The sequence below is a fragment of the Thermobia domestica genome, chromosome 7 (assembly GCF_964235325.1).
Source record: "Thermobia domestica chromosome 7, izTheDome1.hap1.1, whole genome shotgun sequence".
Classification (NCBI taxonomy): domain Eukaryota; kingdom Metazoa; phylum Arthropoda; class Insecta; order Zygentoma; family Lepismatidae; genus Thermobia; species Thermobia domestica.
In genome coordinates this window covers 258,579,508-258,599,942 of record NC_137460.1, presented here as the reverse complement: position 1 = coordinate 258,599,942, position 20,435 = coordinate 258,579,508, and the positions used below count along the sequence as shown (strand labels likewise).

Sequence of the window (20,435 nt, the reverse complement as noted above, 5' to 3'; positions counted from 1 at the left end):
AACTTTTCTTTAAAATTTACCCAATGTGTTTCCTAATATGCAATTCCACATTACAAATAATAATAATAATAATAATAATAATAATAATAATAATAATAATAATAATAATAATAATAATAATAATAATAATAATAATAATAATAAGAAGAAGAAGAAGAAGAAGAAGAAGATACAAAACATCGTGTGCGTGGGCTTTCTCGGGTTATTCCCGTTTCCTCCCACTTTCTTTATTCGATCATTTCCTTCATCCTGGTCATCTACGTCTCCTTTAACCTATAGGACATAATCAAGGGACGTCGTAAAAACTCATATATTGTTTCATATTTTCATAAATATTATTAGATTTTTGTTAAAATTTTAAGTTTTTGGATGTTCCAAAGTTCACGAAACTAACCTCGTTAGTTGTCATTACTTTCCTTATGCAGACTTTCTTTCCCTATAACCAGTTTAAAAACATCCTGTCGCCCTACCTTCACATTGAAATCCTCTAACACAGAAATAGAATTTTCATATGGTATCGCGGGACTTGGTCAAATACCCGTGATACTTCTTCTGAAACAGCGTCTTTTATACCGTCATCCTTATCATCTGTTGGAACATTTACATTTTGGTCAGGCGAGATTTTGGGTATGGCGATATTTTGGGGCGCGAGGTCTTGGGCCGGCGAGATTTTGGCCCGCGAGGTTTTGGGTGGCGAGGTTTTGGCCAGGCGAGGTTTTGGCCCCGCGAGATTTTGGCCCGCGAGGTTTTGGGCGGCGAGGTTTTGGCCAGGCGGGGTTTTGGCCCGGCGAGATTTTGTCCCGCGAGGTTTTGGGCGGCGAGGTTTTGGCCAGGCGAGGTTTCGGCCTGGCGAGATTTTGGGTCGCGAGGTTTTGGGAGGCGAGGTTTTGACCAGGCGAGGTTTTGACCAGGCGAGGTTTTGGTCCGCGAGGTTGTCGCCGCGAGGTTCTGGCCGCGAGGTTTTGTACCCAAACCGTGCCGAGTACGTGGGTGCTCGGGAGTTTAAGCACCCATCGAAAAATAGTGATGGGTGCGGAACAACCTTTCTCATGCCAATGTAATATAAAGTTGTTAAGCTGGCGAATAAGACGCGTACCACGAACCGGGAAAAAGTTACCTACAAAGTTAAACTATTAGCGACCAGTGATCGGCAACTACAGAGCATAAAACTTGCAATCGGGGCAAACCGCCAAAAACAACTCTAGAAGCCGTATTAAAAAAAGGGGTTTCCTACCCTGCGTTCGCCACATTAAGCGAAGGTCACGAGCTGGCAACTCTGTACTAGTACGGTGAAGCAAATGAATAAGAACCGCGTAATGTTGCGTTATGTATCAAGGATCTTATAAAACAGAGAATCTTCCCTTACAACAAAATCTTGAAGCCATATGTCACAGTTTCGCCACCCTACTCTGCCCACTCCTTCCAATAGGATCGCAATATTTTGAGCCAACAATCATGGCGGAAACGAAAGCAGCCAATCAGACGATGGTGGAAACGAGAGTAGCCAATCAGACTCTCGGTTGTTTTTTTTGCCGATGCTCGGTTGTTTTTTGGCTTCATCGATTTAATAGGATGACGATACATACGAGCAGATCCTCTATTTATAACATCCTTGTTATGTATAGCCCTTGTTTTGTATTAAACATTTGCATACTAAATATAAGCAAAAATCGGAACTAAGTAAAGTTGGCGCCTATGATTAAAATAATGTTGTACAGTAATTCACATTTGCTTGTGTTCTTATGCTTTACTTACACAGTGCATCTCTTTTTCCAGGTAATGGTGCTCTCTCCCAGCAGCAAGGATTCGAGGTTTCAAAGACAGGACAGCAATTAGGTCTGTTTGGAATATCAGGTCCAATGGCGAAATTCCTGAGAATACATTTCAGAGTAATGTCGTACTCCAGAGGAGGACCTGGAAAACAAATCAAATGTATATACAAATGTTGCTTAATGAAATTGTACAAGGCTATGATAGATGTCTTACATTAATTGCAAAGGGTCGCCAATGTTTCGGGAAAAATTTCACCAATTCGTAACATACACCAATTCGTAATGTGTTTTATTATTTTTTGAAAAAAAGACTGTGCATTGTAACCGTTTCAATACTACTACTACTATAACTACTACTACTACTACTACTACTACTACTACTACTACTAATAATAATAATAATAATAATAATAATTATAATAATAATAGAGACAGAGAAGAGAATAAGAGATCTTGATAGTCAATTGAAAGGTAGACAGCGCCATTCATAAGTTAGTGGGCAAAACGATAATTATGGCTCACTATTTTCGTTCCTTGTAGACATAAGTTTATACTATGACAACAATGGTGAAGGTAGGCACGTAGCCAGAATTTCGTAAGGAGGGGGTCCGTACATGAAATACTGTGCTCATCAGACCAGGGGCTCGATCATTCTAAACTATTTTACTGGCAACATACTGTATATTGGTTCATTTAGTCAGGATTTCGAAAGGCGGGGGAGGGGGGGTCGTTATCACACCAGAAACTCAATCAATCTAAACTATTTTACTGTCAACATACTGTATATTAGTTCATTTAGTCAGGATTTCGAAGGCGGGGGAGGGGGTCGTTATCACACCAGAAACTCGATCAATCTAAACTATTTTACTGGCAACATATATTAGTTCATTTAGTCAGGATTTCGAAATGCGAGGGGAGGGGGTCGTGACATGAAGTACTGTGGTTATCACACCAGAAACTAGATCAATCTAAACTATTTTACTGGCAACATATATTGGTTTGTTAGGACAATAAAATGAGGATATATTAATACGTATTTTAATAACAAACTATGAAGAAATCTCAAGTAAAAGAATATAAAAAAGTATTGAAAAAGATTTTTCAATATTTACATTATTTCCTTTGATCATTCAAATATAACAATTTTCCTTTCATTATGAAATCAATTATTATAAAAAGTACATATCCAATAATATCTTATAAAGAATTTTACAATATCAGTCTTTCTTTCTCATTTGAATTAAATGTTAACAGAAATTTCTTTCCACATAACTTTTTTGTTTCCATTACTAACTACTGTCTGTTCCAAATGAGAAGTTAAAGGAGCAGTAGAAAACTGTTCCGGAATATAACATGTTTGATACTGCAGAGAATATTTGACGAAAAATTATGATAAAAATATCCATACTGTTACAGAACGGCACTATGCTTTCGAAGCTTGAAATTTCCTTGACTAGTAGCAGAAATTCTGAGAATTCCGTAACTTTTCTAGGAATATCAAATTCCCTAAATTTTCCTTCATATCCCACTCATTTGCTACCATATATTGCAAATAATACAAATCCTCATAAGAAAGAGTAACCAAAAGCTTACTGTAGCTTTTTATTTTTAACACTGATTCTTCTTTATCTCGTTTCTTTTTTGTTCATTCCTTCCTTATTATTTCATTTCTGGCTTCTAGGGGCGGGGGTCCGGACCTCCCCGGACCCCGCTTGGCTACGTGCCTGGTAAAGGGATAGTCAAATATTGAAAATTCAGTTTGATATGTTGGAACATCGTTCTAGTCTTTCGAATATTACATAGTATTCGACGTAAAATGTGGGAAAGAATTTAGTATCTTTAGAATTGTAATAATTATATGGTATCTTCGAAAAGTTTGTTATATTTTTTCATTATGATAATTAGGAAATTTAGAAAACATTTGAATGGGGAATATCTACGAGTTTAATACGACTTTAATTGTTTTGTAAAATGATCTACGAATCTTCCTTCAGGAAATTGTTAAATAGAAAGCTGTATTGTGTAATACTATTTTCTGTACTCCTAAAGATTAATTTCCTATTCCGCGAGTGAATCCTTTGTTAAATAGGAAGTTAAAGAGAGAAGTCCCATATGGGCCAATTATGTTTCTAATTTTGAGAATAGACTAAAGTGTGGGTGAATACCAAGTCGAAGTGTTTCAACAGCCCCTCACACTCCTTTTAAAATCCGTACCGATTTATTTATATTGAACTTGATGTAGGAAATGCACAATATGGCTAAGGGCAAACCTTTTGGATAATGGTTCACGGACGGTCGACATCTTGAATTTCATTTTGTTTTATTTGAAACGATAGGTGGGTCATGTGATACATGACCTTTGGCTAGAATTTGCTCAGGATGTCAAATCTGAAATCAGATTTCAGGTATCTTTATTTGGTGAGAAGTTATGGACAACGACTATTGCTGTTTGCCTGTTCACCTAATGTCATGTCTAAACACTTTAGGAAAGAAACGTAAAAATTGAATATAGCCGGATATTCGTTATTAGGAGTGTTAACGCTTCTATTTCAGCTAATTATATATATTCAATTATATATTCAGTTTTCGATACCTGGGTAGTGTTCTTAGTAATGACATGAAATGCGAACGTGAAATAAAAGCAAGGATAGGAATGGCGAAAGAAGCCTTTAAAAGAAAGAAAAGTCTGTTTTGTGGGACCTTGAACAAAGAGCTGAGAAAAAGACTCATGAAATGCTTCGTGTGGAGTGTTGTACTGTATGGGGCGGAAACGTGGACATTACGTAAAGGTGACGAAAATCGACTGGAAGCCTTCGAAATGTGGGTGTGGAGAAGAATGGAAAGAATTAGTTGGGTCGAGCGGAAAACGAATGAGAGAGTGTTAGAAATGGTGGGTGAGAAAAGAACACTTTTAGATATTATTAGGAAGAGGAAGAGAAACTGGTTGGGACATTGCCTAAGAAGAGATTGTATCATGAGGGACGTCCTAGAGGGTATGGTGGCGGGAAAGAGAGGGAGGGGGCGAAGGAGACTACAATTAATGGATGATATTAAAACAGAAAGATCATACGCGAAGACGAAAAGGTTAGCGGAGGGCCGTGGAGCATGGAAGCTTCTCAGCTGCGGCAAGTGACCTGCCAATAAAGGCAGAATACCTATGATGATGATGATGATGATATATATATGCATATATTTCCTCTACTGTCAATTACTAATCGTGCATGTACTTTGTATATTTTACAAGTAAATGTCCATGACGTTAGTTTTTGTGGGAATAATCTTTATCCTCCACTTAGACTTTGTTATAACATTAGGTCGCCGATTCAATTCCTGGTTTTGGGAACTTCTCTCAAATACAAACCCGAGTGGGGCTCTTTGGCACTCAGCGTGCGCACCTATGGTACACATTAGCTAAAACCAGATCAGGGCTCAGACTTGCATTCACGGTGGGAGAGCGTTGAACTCTTAGTTTTAGAGTTTTAACTTAACTCCGTATAAAATTTGAACGTTTCTAACGCTGTGTCATCACCAAATAAAAATATTGCATATATAAATGTACTCACTTACAAACAAATATGTGGTGCGTTGTAATCTTTTCATAGAATTGATATTTATGTTTGAAAGAAATAATTTTGATTACCTCCGTAAAGAACAATTGAGTCGTCCATTTAGGGAAAATCTCAGAAAACCGAGTGAAATTGTTGGATCGATGCGTTTTGTAGAACTGGAAATATTTGAGGGTGTTCAGGTTTTTCTCATAAACAGACTGAAGTATTCCCAGTTCTACGAAACATGGAGATCCTTTATATTTTCTAAATTTTCTGGGATTTTCTGTAAATGGAGAAGATCCGTTTCGGAACTGGACGACTCAATTCTTTCTTACTGCAAATTATAATAAAATTTAATTTTTTAAGATAATATTTCAGGTAATAATGTTTTATTCCGTAAAATAACATAGTTAAAGATTATTTTCAAATGTAACACAATTATTCTATACTTAAGAATCCCAGACGCCCTGTATTTCCATCATATGTCCCCTATGTCCCGATAAATATTTCGGGACGCCAAAATGTCCCGATTTTCATTCACAACATAAGTTATTATTAATCATGCAACATTTAGAAAATAATAATCGATACTTAATTGATAGAAATATTCTACCTTATTTGTAGCATTACGGAGTAACATATCTGTTTTTAATGTGCGAACAACAGTTGTCGCTTACAAGTAATGCTGGGTGAACCTTGATGGAAATTAGACTTTCCTTACATCCCTTTTAGGATTTTTGATAACTTTCGTTACCATGGCGTAGTATCGTTTTTAACTGCTTATTTTGGTTCTATAACAGGTACTTAAGAAGGGTCTTTTTATTCGTCAAGTCAAGAATGGACAAAATAACACCCCAGATGCATTTTGGAACCGGATGGTCAACTTGGCGGCGCCAAGTGGGGACGGAGGGGCGTGACTTTTAATTTTTTTCTTAAGGCAAATTTCACAAATTTTTCACGCATTTAATTTTCAAGATTGAAGCTTTGCATAAGGATTGTGTGTACCTTTCGGTATTTCTCATTTTTTTTAAATCTACGCGAATCTGAGTTCGGGCCCAAGGGACGCAAGTGTTCCGAAGGGGTGATTTTTTCAGAAAAGTTTCCGGTTTTTCCCGATTTTTCCCGATTTCAGGTGTATGATACAGTGGAAAGGGTTGGTTATACTGAAGATAATGGCGTTTGAACCATGACTTTAGGTTAAACAGTAATGACGCAGTACATTTTTGAAGTATACATATAGGCTATATATGAAAGAAAGGGGTCATCACACATTCAAAATTTATGGCGAACTTAGTTTTAAAGATATCAAGATTGAAATTTTTGCACACGTATTGTGTACACAACAGTGTTTGTTTTTTCAAGAAATATTCAGATCCCTACGTGAACTCAGGCCTGGGTCAGGGGGACGCAAACATTAAAAAAAAAAATGTTCCGGTTTTACCCGATTTTCCCGTTTCTGGTGTATAATACGGACAAGCGAGTGGTATCATTGGAAAATATGTTTCATCCTGAAAAAAAAAAAGGTATAAACCATGATCCTACGATAAATAGAAAGAAAGCAGTAGCTATTTCAGTGAAAGTCTAAAATTTACCTTAAAAAGTGGAAATCCTTAAAGGGTTAAAAATTCTGTTATTGTAACTTTCACCGTGAAGACAACTTTAAAGTGTGAACAGTATTGTTCTTGTGTATTCATTCCCAGTTTTCCACGATCCACCAAGAGAAAGTGTAATTATCCAAACAAATTAAAAGGAAAATATCTAGGAGGGTTACCTCAAAAGTCATTGCAACTATTCTATTTTACGAAAATGGGAACGAAGGGAGAAGTTTTGAAATATGCAAAGGATATGGCGGGTTAGTACATATCTAAAGGATACATGCAGTGACTTGGATGAACATACATACATCCATCAGAATATAGTACGGGAAAAAAGAGTACAGCGAATTGTTCGTTTTAGACGTATTTTACCTCGAATTACAAAGTTAGAAATTGTAAGTGAAATTTGTAAGTCTTCTGCCAATTCTTTTTATTCAAGGATCCATAAAATAGACTTTCCTACCTCCTAAATGTTTTTTTCGCCATTCCTATTTTTGCTTTCATTTCACGTTCGTATTTGAAGTCATCATTTATAATACTACTCAGATAACGAAGACTTGAAACCTGTTCTATTTTCTCTCCTCTTACTTGTATATTTGTCACCGACCGCTTCATTTTAAAGATGGGTAGAGATCTATCTTTTACTCACTGAATGTACTTTGCTTCACTGATGTGGCAACCGAAATAAGTGAAGACACTACAATCATCTTTCCAAGTTCCATCAAACCCACGACACTTACACTACCGTATTATATACTAAACGCAATGTTAACTTAGAGCCGCATCACAAGCGCATTAATACATGTCGGCGCGCGAACCTTTTCACAGGGAAGCCTTTGTATGTGTGTGTGTGTGTTTTGGTTTGGCTCTCAATCGCCAGGGTTGCAACTGGCGCTGTTCTGAGTTTCAGCTGATATGCGCGGAGCGATGATTTCTCGTCCTTTTCCTGCCGCTTACGAAAAATATGTTTCTTGGTCTATTTGTTTTAATAATTCATGAAGACACGACAATAGTAATAAATGTATTGGAAATTCGCACGTCATGTATTTGCAATCCTCACAATTAAAACCCGAGAGCATGAAAACTATTTTGCTTATTCATTTCAATTGATTAAGGTAAGAAAGGATAAGAAATGAAGTTATTCTCATATATCTACCTGGAAAAGGTCAATCATAAACAGAAACATACGAGGAGCCACCCTCCCACACAATAAATTAAAATTACGATTTTTTTTTCTAAAAGCACAGCAACTCTACATTGGCACTGAGTAAACCACAGCGAACCGGCAACAATCATATTAACAATTTCTTCAATAGTTGTGTCTGCATATTTTTCTCTTAGTCGAGCGTACAAATTGTTGACAATTTACTTTGCATGACTTTAAAGAGGTTTCCCTTCCTCGTGTTTGCGATAATACTGAGAAGATGATAATTCGGATTCATTCATATTTTCAACTTCGCGCTTAACACTCTTCATGGTTTCAGTTTCAGTACACCCACGTACCCACTCTAACGCACGCGCGAAGACGATATTTGGCAGAGCAGTGTTACTCTCTGCACAAAAATTGCAGAAGTTACATGTGAGTTCCGTTATTTCTTTTGTTTATCAGCAGGCAATGAAGTTTCTTACGGGGTAGTTACTCTATTTAATTTATATATCATATAAAAATATTAAGCCATTTCCTATCCATTGTGGACGGTTTCTAACATTGACCAATTAAGTAATTTTACTGGTCCTCTGCTTTTGTTATAAGATTTTTCAAGTTTATAATCTTGCAACACTTGCAAGAGACTCGCATCTTAGCTACCGGCTTTTCACTCTTTTCTTTCCTTCTCTCCTTCCGATTCTGAGTCGTGACGTCATTTTCATAACCCGTTACTAATAAATTTAGTACCTTTTATTTTAAATATTGTTTCTGTATTGACATTTTTATATACTTGAACTCAATTAGCTCTTTGAATTGATCTCCTAAGTAATGTTTTACTTGTGTAACGGGAGGAACTATGTAATGTGCGCGGAGTCGCCTGAATTGAAGCTGCGTATCTCGGCTATCAGGATAAGGTCGCGGCAAGTATAGTATAGGATGCAGGGCCGGATCCGGAATTTTGTGAGACAGGGGTGCAACAATAACTACTAGTACATTTGAATTAAATTTTAATTTTTAAATGCCTTTAGGCATCTCTGGTGAGAATGAGGAATTGCCCTGGAAGTGCTCAGTGTCTGGTCTCCGGAATTGAACCGACGACTTTCCGAATGCAAAGTTAACGCTTCATTAACTGAGTCATGACCTCTTTGTATCGGTTAGCTTCCTGCTTTAGATCAAGAATTTCTTTAATCATGAACACTTGGAATATGATGGATACTTGTATCGTACAGAATCCTTATAAAAGTCTTGCTATCTTCGCTACTAGCTTCTCATTTCAGATAGTGTATATTTACAACGAAGGAGAGTGCACGTGCACCGGTGCACCTTCTCTAAATCCGGTCCTGGAAGAATGGTAGAACTATGGTGAATTGTGATCTGTTGACCACTTCTATAACCACTGTCGACCACTTCCATACCCACTCTCGATTGCTGTTCGAGAATTGGAGAAATCAGCTTTCATCGGAGAATATAACATAGTTCCGGAAGTTTTGCATATAATAGTGTATTAATTATGTCTCCCTTCATTTCTGGTCTGTAACCAAAATTAGGAGGGGTGAGTTCTTGTATTCGGACGAACGCACATTTCAGGCGTGCTGTTGGTCCCTTTCAAATGAATGTTGGGTCTATGCATTTGTTTCCGACCTTTCTCAACTGCACTATAACACTATTAACAGTTGCTAGTAATACACGTAATATAATACCGGTAGTGCTCTTACCTACATCACACAACCAATGCCAAATGTTGCCACCTTGGGCAGACTCACTCGCTTTTCTTACTTTCATGACTGTGCGCCATGGTGTCACTTGTTGTACTGCATCAACCGTTCACATTCATTTGATGCTTCCATAAAATCGTGTTGCCCTGCACGTGTTTAATAACTCATATCACAGTGGTGCCCCCCCTCATGTCCATGACGCACCCCCCTCAATTGCCTATCCGTAGGTATTCTTCCATAAAAAAAAATCTATTCGATTATTTTTTACACCCTCTCAAACATATTTATATAGATTTTTACCCCCCCAAGTATTTCAATGATGCAGTTTGCGTCATAGCCCCCCCCCCTTGTGGGCAACCCTGCATATCAGAATAATGTAGTTAACTACAGAGCACCAAATTTGATGCGGTTTATCATAATTGAGTTTCAAGTTCTTAAAAGCGCAAAGTGTTGTCAAATGGTAGTTACAAAATAATTATACATTTCTTTCTCTCTTTCTCTAAAAATGTCACATTCGCACATTTCATTGATATACAGGTATAAGTGAAAAAAGAACTGAAGCGACTACACTACGCATTGGTGACACATGACTATGATGGACTGTCTTTATATGTGCATCCTTCATACCACGATTCTAAACAAATCATCACATTGTATCTAACCCTCTTAAGGGAGTTCTGCCTATGTACTGACACTTTTGACTGCCTGACTCATATTCACCTTCTTAGTACTTAAATACGCTTTTTTCTTTTACCTACATCTTGATGATTTTTTTCCACACTTCTTACTAAAGAATTCGTTGAAAGGGAATAGCGTTAGGCCCTACTATTTTAGAATCACTCAAACTGTTCCTACTTTTCTTAGTAGATGAAGCTAAAGAGATGTTTACTTAACCTGTAGAATATATTTTCTAAGTTGTGTTGAGATTGAGATATACCTTGACAATCATAACTTGTTTTAGTTTACTTCAGTGTGACATACAAGTGTTCACTTTAGAGAAGTTTCAAATGAGCAATTTCTATTTTGAACTACGAATGACGGTGTATTATTCTATAAAGAATCATGTTGAGTGAATGTGTGTTCCTGGATTTAGTGTTAGTGATGACATCAAATGGGTTAGAAACGCTAATACTGTATTATTCTGTTGAGTGAATATGTGTCACTGGATTGACTGTTAGAGACAAATTCACGTGTTAGAAACGTTGACGGCAAAGGTGGTCCATTATAAGGGGCCCAATGGGTCCGGCCCTCCCATCGTTTTTGTATTAACATAGAAAAATGTATGTATCTTTAGTTATCCTGCTAGTATTGTTGTTATAATTTTCGTCTGAATCAAAAACAGTAGTTCTGACTCCTTCAAATCAGTTTTCCCATGTATTACTTACGCTGATGGGCACGCTATTCACGTGGTCAGTATAAAACATAGGGAAAAAGGGCCTAAGCTGTTTCGGTGTGGACTTAGTATCGTCTTACATTGACTCGTGTGGCGAACAACGTGAAAACCCAGCTTGAATATAGGTACCATGGGCCAAAAATCGTAGGCCCTCATAACACGATTGTATCCGACTCCTTCCGAACGATAAGGTTTGAAGCTTGCTTGTCGCCAAAATTCGCTTTGTCTGTAGAGGTTGTTGATTCCGCACTTTCAGTTGTTTTGCCCCTTGACCTTGCTCTCTTGCCTTACTTCTGCTGAAGGGATCCAAAATCAACCGCGATCTACCCCCAGTTTAGACGTGCATCTTCTTAGTGTCTTTTGTGCATTTTCCCCCTGTGGTTTCGTGAAGTTGTGCAAAAATGAATAAAGTAAGCGTGTTGTTAGAAAGTATTACGCACGTTTTCAATAAGTGAATCCTCAGAACGTTTCCACTTTTAAACACTCATTCCCGGAAAATGACAACAGTTGTATCTTGTCCCTATTCCGATGCTGAAGAAAGAAAAGCTGAAATCCGAGCTATCGGACGTATGCAACAACGATATTCTTTGCGCAATTAATAACACCAGTGATTTATTACTATTACTGCGTAACAATGACTTAACAGATACACTTTCTGAGGTATCAAAACTGGTGGACATAGTGTTGACAACGCCTGTAGCTACAACAGAATCAAAACGTTGTTTCAGTACGTTAAAAATGGTGAAAACTTGTCTAAGGAACTGGATAAGCCAAGACAGATTAAATGCACTAACAATGTTGTCTACGTACAAAGACTATATTACCACAATAAAGGAATTTAACACAAAATGTGTTAGTATGATAAGTTTTTCTGACTGTAATTTCGAGTTTTTTAAGCACTTCACTTAATAATTAAATAATGATAATATCTTGGTAGTAGTAGTTGCAGCAGTAACCATAAAGTATTTGTCTTCGGGCTTGGCCCACCCTATCTTTTATTCCACGAGCCGTCACTGGTTGACGGTGTATTATTCTGTAAAGAATCACATTGAGCGAATATGTTATTCGATACTCTTAGTGATAAATTCACATGTGTTAGAAACGTTTACAGTGTATTACTCTGTAAAGAAGCATGTTAATGAATGTGTGTTACTGGATTGGGTGTTGGTGATGATATCACATGGGCTAGAAACGCTGATGCTCTATTATTATGTAGAGAAGCATGTTGAGTAAATGTGTGTTACTGTATTGAGTGTTAGTGATGAAATCACATGTGTTAAAAACGTTGACGTATATCACTCTATTATTGGACTGAGTGTTAGTGATGATATCACACGTGCTAGAAACTTTGATTATGTATATTCTATAGAGAAGCATCTTGAGTGAATGTGTATTACGGGATTAAAAGCTAGTGATAAATTCATATGTGTTGGAAACGTATGTAAAATTTAATTCGTTATGAATAACACAGCTAGTTTTACAATTAGTGGTACTTACATCTGTCAGCGAGACTTTCCAGCTCTTGAAGTTCAAGAAAAAGAAGTGGTTTAGGAGGTCCCTGAAAAAATACCAGAAACAACACCAATATATAAATTTGCTTGCGGTGGAGAAATATAATTTTCAGAATATTATACTTTTCAGTTTTATCTTGATGTAAAGTATTCATTTTCGTATAGTACACATGTCAAGTGAAAGTAGTCGGAGTCGAGAAAGAACAAAATTTATGCCAATATTTCCGTTATAACAATACTGGAAAAAATTCTCAGTGCTTGCGTGTATTTTTATAGTTATTCAAGAAGGTGATGTCAGGCCAGAATCGCCACAACTTGTGAAACACTTTACGATGACCAACATAGGTGTCAATTGTTAATGCACAAACAACGTTACAGATTTCACATACGAAAAGGAGTTTACAATAATATTAATTATTCTGAATCACCATCATTAACAAATCGCTGTAAACTGAAATTTATAGCTGTGTCGGCGGCAGTTTACTACCAGAAGGGCCATCCCTACGGAATTGATCTAATGGAATAGTCAGACGGAGAGTCCTTGGGGAAGGCAGCAGTTTTCCAGTAACCAAGTTGGCGGAAATCGTAGTGATTGGTACGGCAACTTGGACTTTAGTCCCAGGCGTGGTCATAGTGACTTCAACGGCTGGGATACTGCGGGGGGGGGGGGGAGGAGAAACAACGGGAAACCACTACTCTGTTTTCCTTACTTTGCTGACAGCAGAAAGAGAACATATGTACAATGGCCTTTCGCAGGTTAAAATATAGTTACGGAGGTAAAATTTCCACCCATTTGGATATCCGGGAGGGGGATGGGTTTGGAAAAACTATTGGATGAGAAAGTAACAATTTGAGGAAGATAGTTAGGGAAAGAAAGACATGCAACAGCAAACGGTTTAGAATAGGAACATGGAACTTACGTACACCTTGTCTCAAAAAGGTTGAGCGCATTCCTTATTGGTGTTTTGAGGCAAAAATTTTCTAAGTCCAACTTCGGGTATCTTCGGATAAAAGTAAACCAGGTTCAAACCTCCAAGCCAGCCTTTGCAATCGGGAAAAAGTTTGAAGATGTGTTTTTCTTCTTTTAAATATAATAAGACTTGTTACCAAGTGTAGAAAAAAAGCAATATTGATTGAAATACTTAATGATACAATATTTCGAAACCTTGTATTAATGTCAGCACTGCTTGTTTGTCATTTCGCTCTCCATATGTAATTGAACAATTAGATACGTAAACGAATCTTTCCATATGTAAAAGAATGCTCAAAGTTAAGACATAGAACATAATTATCGCCTGAGTACTAAAATAAAAGTCAAAGTAGAACAAAAACAGCGTTTGTAGTGGATATGAATGGCATAATTATCTTTAGAACCGTTATATATGTTTTGCTAGAAGCATGTTTACGGAAGTTCTTGTGTTTGTTCACTGATAAGCTGTCGGATTTTAAATCATAAGGTTGCGAGTTCGATTCTTATCTCGGTCAATCCTTTTTTTAAAATTATATTTTCCGCAATGAATGAAAAATTATATAAAATAATTACATTAAAATACATCAGTTATATATATATATATATATATATATATATATATATATATATATATATATATATATATATAACATAATCATTGCAGAACACAGTAATTATTGTGTTTAAAATATAACATCTGAGATAGGTAGGTATTCACAGTAGGTCGGTATTATATATGAGAATGTTAAATACAAGTTAGCAAAATCGTTCAATAGCAATAAATAAATTATGTAGTGTATTTATTTGCAGCTATTTGTCATACAGATGTAACTTCTCAATATTCTCATTACAGCATGTCATTTACATTCGTGAAATGCAGTATATTCCTACGGATATAGAAAGTGTATAAACAGAGTATCCAAAGTCGGATCCTGCTTCAAGACACACTAATTTTTCCCGATCCCCTTAACGTCACGGAAAGAAACACAAATTATCTTTAGAACGGAATGTCGTTACTTAGAGTCTCATTCGAATACGTTGAATATGCTTTTGTATATTCATCTCTCTCTCGCGCGCCTGTTCGCGCTTTGTTGATGTGTGTGTGTGTTGCGGAATATCCCAAGTTGAATACAATATTTGCAAAGTATATGAGCATCATTGTCATCGAATACCAGAAATTGAAAGTCGTGTTTGGGTTGCGTGTTCATGTTAGCTCACTGGTAGAGTACGGGCTTGGCAATGAAGAGGTCTTGAGTTCAAAGCCTGCAGCGATTTATTTTTTTTTTGTTAGTAGAATTGCACTGAATTCGTATACAAGGAGTGGTTTATTTCTAGAAATATTTTCAGAAGCGTTTTTGAAAAGTGCTGTTTTCGGGAGTTAAGGCGGGGACATTAATATTGCGTCCAAGACCCTTCTGAATTTATTACACGCTTCATTCTTCTGGGCATGGAATCTATTAAATGGGTGACAAATCTATCTCCTTCCCCTACCTCCAGCCATGCTCCGGAAACAAGATGCCACAGGTCATCCTGAGTTCTTGGTGGATCTGCCTCAGGCCAACTGTCCCTTAGAGTGCGCTTCACTTCTGCCCACATATTTTCCATGGGATTGAGGTCTGCTCCACGAGGCGACCAGTCAATTAAATCAATCTCAGGCTGCCCTGCGAACCATTCCTGAACCACACGGGAAGTATGTATTGGCGACTGGTCGTGCTGGAACTGAATTACACCATCAGGCTGTAATACTCGTACAGATGGCACCATGATATTACTCATAATGTCTAAGCACTGAGCACTGTCCAGATGTCCTTCAATTCTGTGAAGCTGTCCTGCTCCGCGACTGGAAATCCATTCCCAACATGAAATAGATAAATGGCCACTGCGATTGCAAGCAGCCACATATCCAGGGTCATATCGGGTGCCTCTCGGACGATACACAAAACGGCGTCCCTCATTTGATGTTGTGAATATGGATTCATCTGAGAAAACTACGTTTTCCCAATTGCGACCCACATTCGCCTGTGCAAACGCGAGACGGTAAATTTTGTGGTCGTCTGAGAGTTTTCCTTCACGGCAGCAACACGGCCACGTAACCCAGCATGATGAAGCCTTCGCAGAGCTGTATGCAGATACCAGCAGCAGATACCAGATCAGGATATTCTTCTCTCCTCATCAGGCAGAACTTGTCCAAGTCTTCGTTACAGAAAACCAGTTGCAAAGACTTGTCGCATGATCATTCTATTATTTGGTCAAGAAGTTGTGGAATCAGATACGTTAATGACGTCTTCAATGAAGGAGTTTAACATCCATCTTGAACCAGCACCTTCGTCGTTGGGAATATAAATATCACAGTTACTGAATCCACTGTCAGTGCCGGGCGTCGAAAAAAGGGGGCACAAATTTCGGAGGAAGTGTGTTACTCATGTTAGGAAGGTGCATGTGCACATGTATAAAATAGAAGGAAAAACGTAATAAAATGTGCTCAAAATCAAGGAAATGCAGGGTTTACTTTTGAAAATTTTATTGAGCTTCGTGCCAACCATGGTGGCGATTCGCAGTTAGTCTGTCGACCTCACTCATATGTACGGAAACGTCGTATACCCTCGTACCGGGCGCTAATTTTCCATGCCACGGTACTGTTCACTATAAGCAAGAAATTGATTCTACTATTATTAGAAATAGGTATGTTAAAAATCCCACACAAGCTTATTATAAAACAAATTATAAAAGGGTCGCTGGCAAGAGGATGTGATAAAAGGGGATCGTGATAGGAATTAGATTGAGAATCACTGGCCTAGAGTAATTTTAACCACACTTCTTATAGTCTGAAAAAGAGTGCTGTTGGGTTACCTATGGCGAATGGGAGGGGGATACATATAAAAGATTGCTAGAAAATGATCGATATTAGTGTCGAATTCATAGTTTTCGGGGTCGCTTAGAGAAATAGTGTGACTTTCGATTTCGCTTAACTCCGATTAAGCTCTCATTAGTAGGGATGGGCACGAGCGACTTTTCTTTGAAACTCGACTCGACTAGAAACAGACATCTTTAAGGTCAACTCTAGGACTCGTAGCGAAAAATTTCCTGCAACTCGACTCGGATTAGAGTCGAGTCGAACCAAAACGAGCCAAATCCTGTGTGTAGTCCTACCGAGACAATACATAGACAATATAATTATTCTAATATCAATTATACTACTACTACTACAAATAATAATAATAATAATAATAATAATAATAATAATAATAATAATAATAATAATAATAATAATAATAAAGTCGGTAGTCATGAAGTCTACAGGGCAAAGACATCGTTCATTACTCTAAGTTGTAAGCGTCGGTGGACTACAGATGGTCAACTATTGACCTTTCGCCAAATATTGGTGGTCCCGCAGCGACGATCCGCGGTGGCCCCAGTTCCATTTTGAAAATTTTACTACCATTGGTAGAGACGCGATGAAGCGCCAACGAACCACAAAATTACTCTCCCAAAATATGTTAAATTGCCTATATGTGTGATTTGTTTATATTTAGGTGAGTCAAAAAAACACTAAACAAATACCCCGTGGTGGATGCGAACTATCCATATTACGATTGCTAGGCACGTGTTTTTCTGACTTTCCCACGGAAATGATCATAAAAAGCTTGCTTGTTGAAGGATAAATCATTGAGGTCTAAATTTAGCCAATCAGACAAACCCCTACATCTCGAGTTCTAGGAGGTGGTACCGTGAACCATTTCAGATTTATTGCTTTCTGGTGGGGTACTGTCTATGTGCAAAATTTGAGCATAATATCCGACATGTATCTTCGGTGCCTCTTCTCTTTAGTACAATTTTAACCAGAGATGGTGTGGGTCAATGAAAATTTAATCCACGACCCACCATGACCCACTATCACCCAACACACAAATGACCCATTGGCCCCTCTAACCCATCATCCATCGTGATCCACTCTGACCCACAACCAACTATAAACCACTCTGAACCATTTCGACCAACTCCGACCCACCAAAACCCACCGTCATCAACTCTGACCCATGATCCACGTCCTCCTCTCCACTGACTAAAGAGATTACACTTGTAATAAAAGAAGACTGTGAAATTATCACTTAACGGAGCTTGAATTTCTACCGTCAATGGCTCAAGCACCTCCCTGTTACAATACTGGTGGACCTGACCTTTAAGATATACAAGGGTAAAGTGTTTCTCATCTTCCGAATTAAGTTGCATTACATACACATTTCAGTAGAAAATAGGATGAAATTTAAAAGTCTCAAATCAAGGAAAAGTAGACGAACGTAAAACAGAAAGAAAAACTTATTTTCTATATAATTAAGCATGGCGTACTAATTGAAAATGCCTATGTAATTAAGTTTAGAATACAAATTTTATGGCCATTTTCTCTCAACTTTATGGCTTGATTGCCTGATGTTCTGAACGCTCCATATATTAAACACTAGCTTCTGCAATTATAAATAGAAAACAGTGGGTATAAAATTCGAAGAACTGTAGTTTTCATTACTCAATTTGTTTCTTAACTAATATCAATCGTTTTCGATTATTTTTACAAATCAATCCAGTACCAATTTCCAATATATAGAAAATGCAGCCCCCGCTCATAAAAAAATGTCAGGACATATTCTGTTTATTTTTAATAAAGAGTTATATGCTGAATTTCAGCTATTAGTTCAACGGCTTGTGAGATACTCAATTTTTCGCAAAAATTCGGACTTCTACTCCCCCCTAAGGATATGTATTATAATTGTTAGGTTTGTTTATTTTTGCTACCTTCAGTGAAGCAAAGTATTACTTTAATTAACTTCTCAAATCTACTAGAGTTTACAAATGAATTATACCACTTTCTTTTCACTGTCAACCTTTAATTGACTTACACCAATACACTCAATTAAACAGGAGCCTTTCTGAATCCCAAGAACTATAACAATAACTATGATCCCACTTGGCATTACCATAAGCCACTAAAATATGAAAAGCCACTCTTGGCTCATCAACCTAACATAACAGTGTCCACTCTCGGATCTTCAACCTTATTATCAACAGCCACGCTTGGCACATAAACCCTAAAATATCAATTGCCACACTGGATCTAACTTTCCTTAACATACAAAAGACTTCAGCCACTTATGGCTCCATTTCTACATCAACACGATTACACATTATTTATTTCTACATAGTAACATCCTTCATTTGTTGTTTCTATTTTCCAACACTTTGTCCGATTATTCAAAATCAACACCATGTCCGGCTAACTAATATGACCTAACACTCTCCCGGTATTGCCAAAAACAAATTGTCAAAAGCACAGTCTCATCCCAATATTCTCCCGCGGATTACCGAAATAAAACAGCAAAAGAATTCAAGGTCTACATAACTACAACAAAAGATGATCTCTAATTCAGAGCTACAGTCCATCATTTCATCATTTGATTTCTTTCTTTTCTTTTTCAACCCTGTTCAAGTTCATTAATCTTGTCCCTCATCTTCTGCATCTTCCGATCTCTGCACATAAGCTCGGTAAACATACACACTTTTGCTCTCGTCGTTCCCAATAACTACGTATTTCTCCGCCCCTTCATCCCTAACTTAAAAATAAAACTTAATTCGAATATGCTTAATTAGTGAATTTATTACAGTTAAATACCACTCACTAGATGCTACAGCTACAACTACGTAACAAAAAATAACAAATGTGAAACATGTTCTGAATTATTTTTTGGATTTCTGACGCTATTATTAAACATATTACAATAGTAAAAGAGGATTGTTCATGAAATAGTATATTTGCTCTTGATTTTTAACTTTTTCATAAGGAAAAATTTAAGACATTATTCAAGTTTTAAACTTCGCACGCTACAAATATGTTGCCCTCTAGGCAATGGGACTAATGTGAAATGTGGACTAATGTGGACTAATGGGAAATGCGGCACTGTTAGCGGCGCTGAAAACTTATGATTCGATTCTAATATCGGTTGATGTCGATATTTTTATGTCGCTACGTAACCGCCCTGGGTGCTAACGGGAGCTTAATTGGACTTGGGTTGAAAGTAGAACTATTCACCTAAGCGACCACGAAACTATGGATTCGATACTAATATCGACCCGTTTCTAGCATTTTTGATATGTAGCCCGACAGTACTCTTTTCCAGACTGTAAGAAATATAGTTAAAATTGCTCTAGATATATCAGAATTATGTTGAAACACACATATACAGCCACTTTTATATTCTATATAAATAGAGAGTGAGCGAGCGAGCGAGAGAGAGCGACTCAAGGCATCACCACTTCCACATTGCAAAAGCATATATCAGGAATTGACATAGGCGGAACTAGAGAGGGTCCAGGGGGTGCCGGCTCCCCCTAGAAGCAAAGCTGGCCCTCCCCAGAATTTTTATACTGGATGAAAATAATGTTATTAATTTACCTCAATTTACGCATAACAACTTTAATGATGCTTGCATTCGACATGTTTAATAGTGTCTATATTCGTCCGCCTATCGACTTTTTTTTTTAAATATGGATCTATGGTCTTGTGCCTGAATGTAATAAAATACTTGGACCAATGTGATAGTGGGCAGTATAGCGATCTCTCGACTTGCGCTGTATGCGATTTTTTTTATTTGATAGCTTCATTAATGTATATTATTTTTGTATTCTTTCAAGTAATTCACTTATTGACGTAGTATTTTTTCTTGTTTATATATGTGTGATAAATCAGTCTTATTGTTATTATTTTATTTATAGCATACTGTAGTAATGTTTGAAC

The 20,435-nt window shown here is 37.3% G+C and overlaps 1 protein-coding gene across 2 annotated transcripts in view; it reads right to left on the bottom strand.

Annotated features, from left to right (window-relative positions):
• Positions 1-20,435, bottom strand: part of LOC145689054 (uncharacterized) — a 287,546-nt gene that overhangs the window by 176,847 nt on the left and 90,264 nt on the right. For both annotated transcript variants that reach the window (XM_081763184.1, XM_081763183.1), the window contains exons 3-4: positions 12,668-12,728; positions 1,756-1,914 (exon numbers count right to left, since the gene is read on the bottom strand). In XM_081763184.1, the coding sequence (XP_081619310.1) occupies positions 1,756-1,914; positions 12,668-12,728 (220 nt within the window). The remainder of the gene's footprint in view (positions 1-1,755; positions 1,915-12,667; positions 12,729-20,435) is intronic.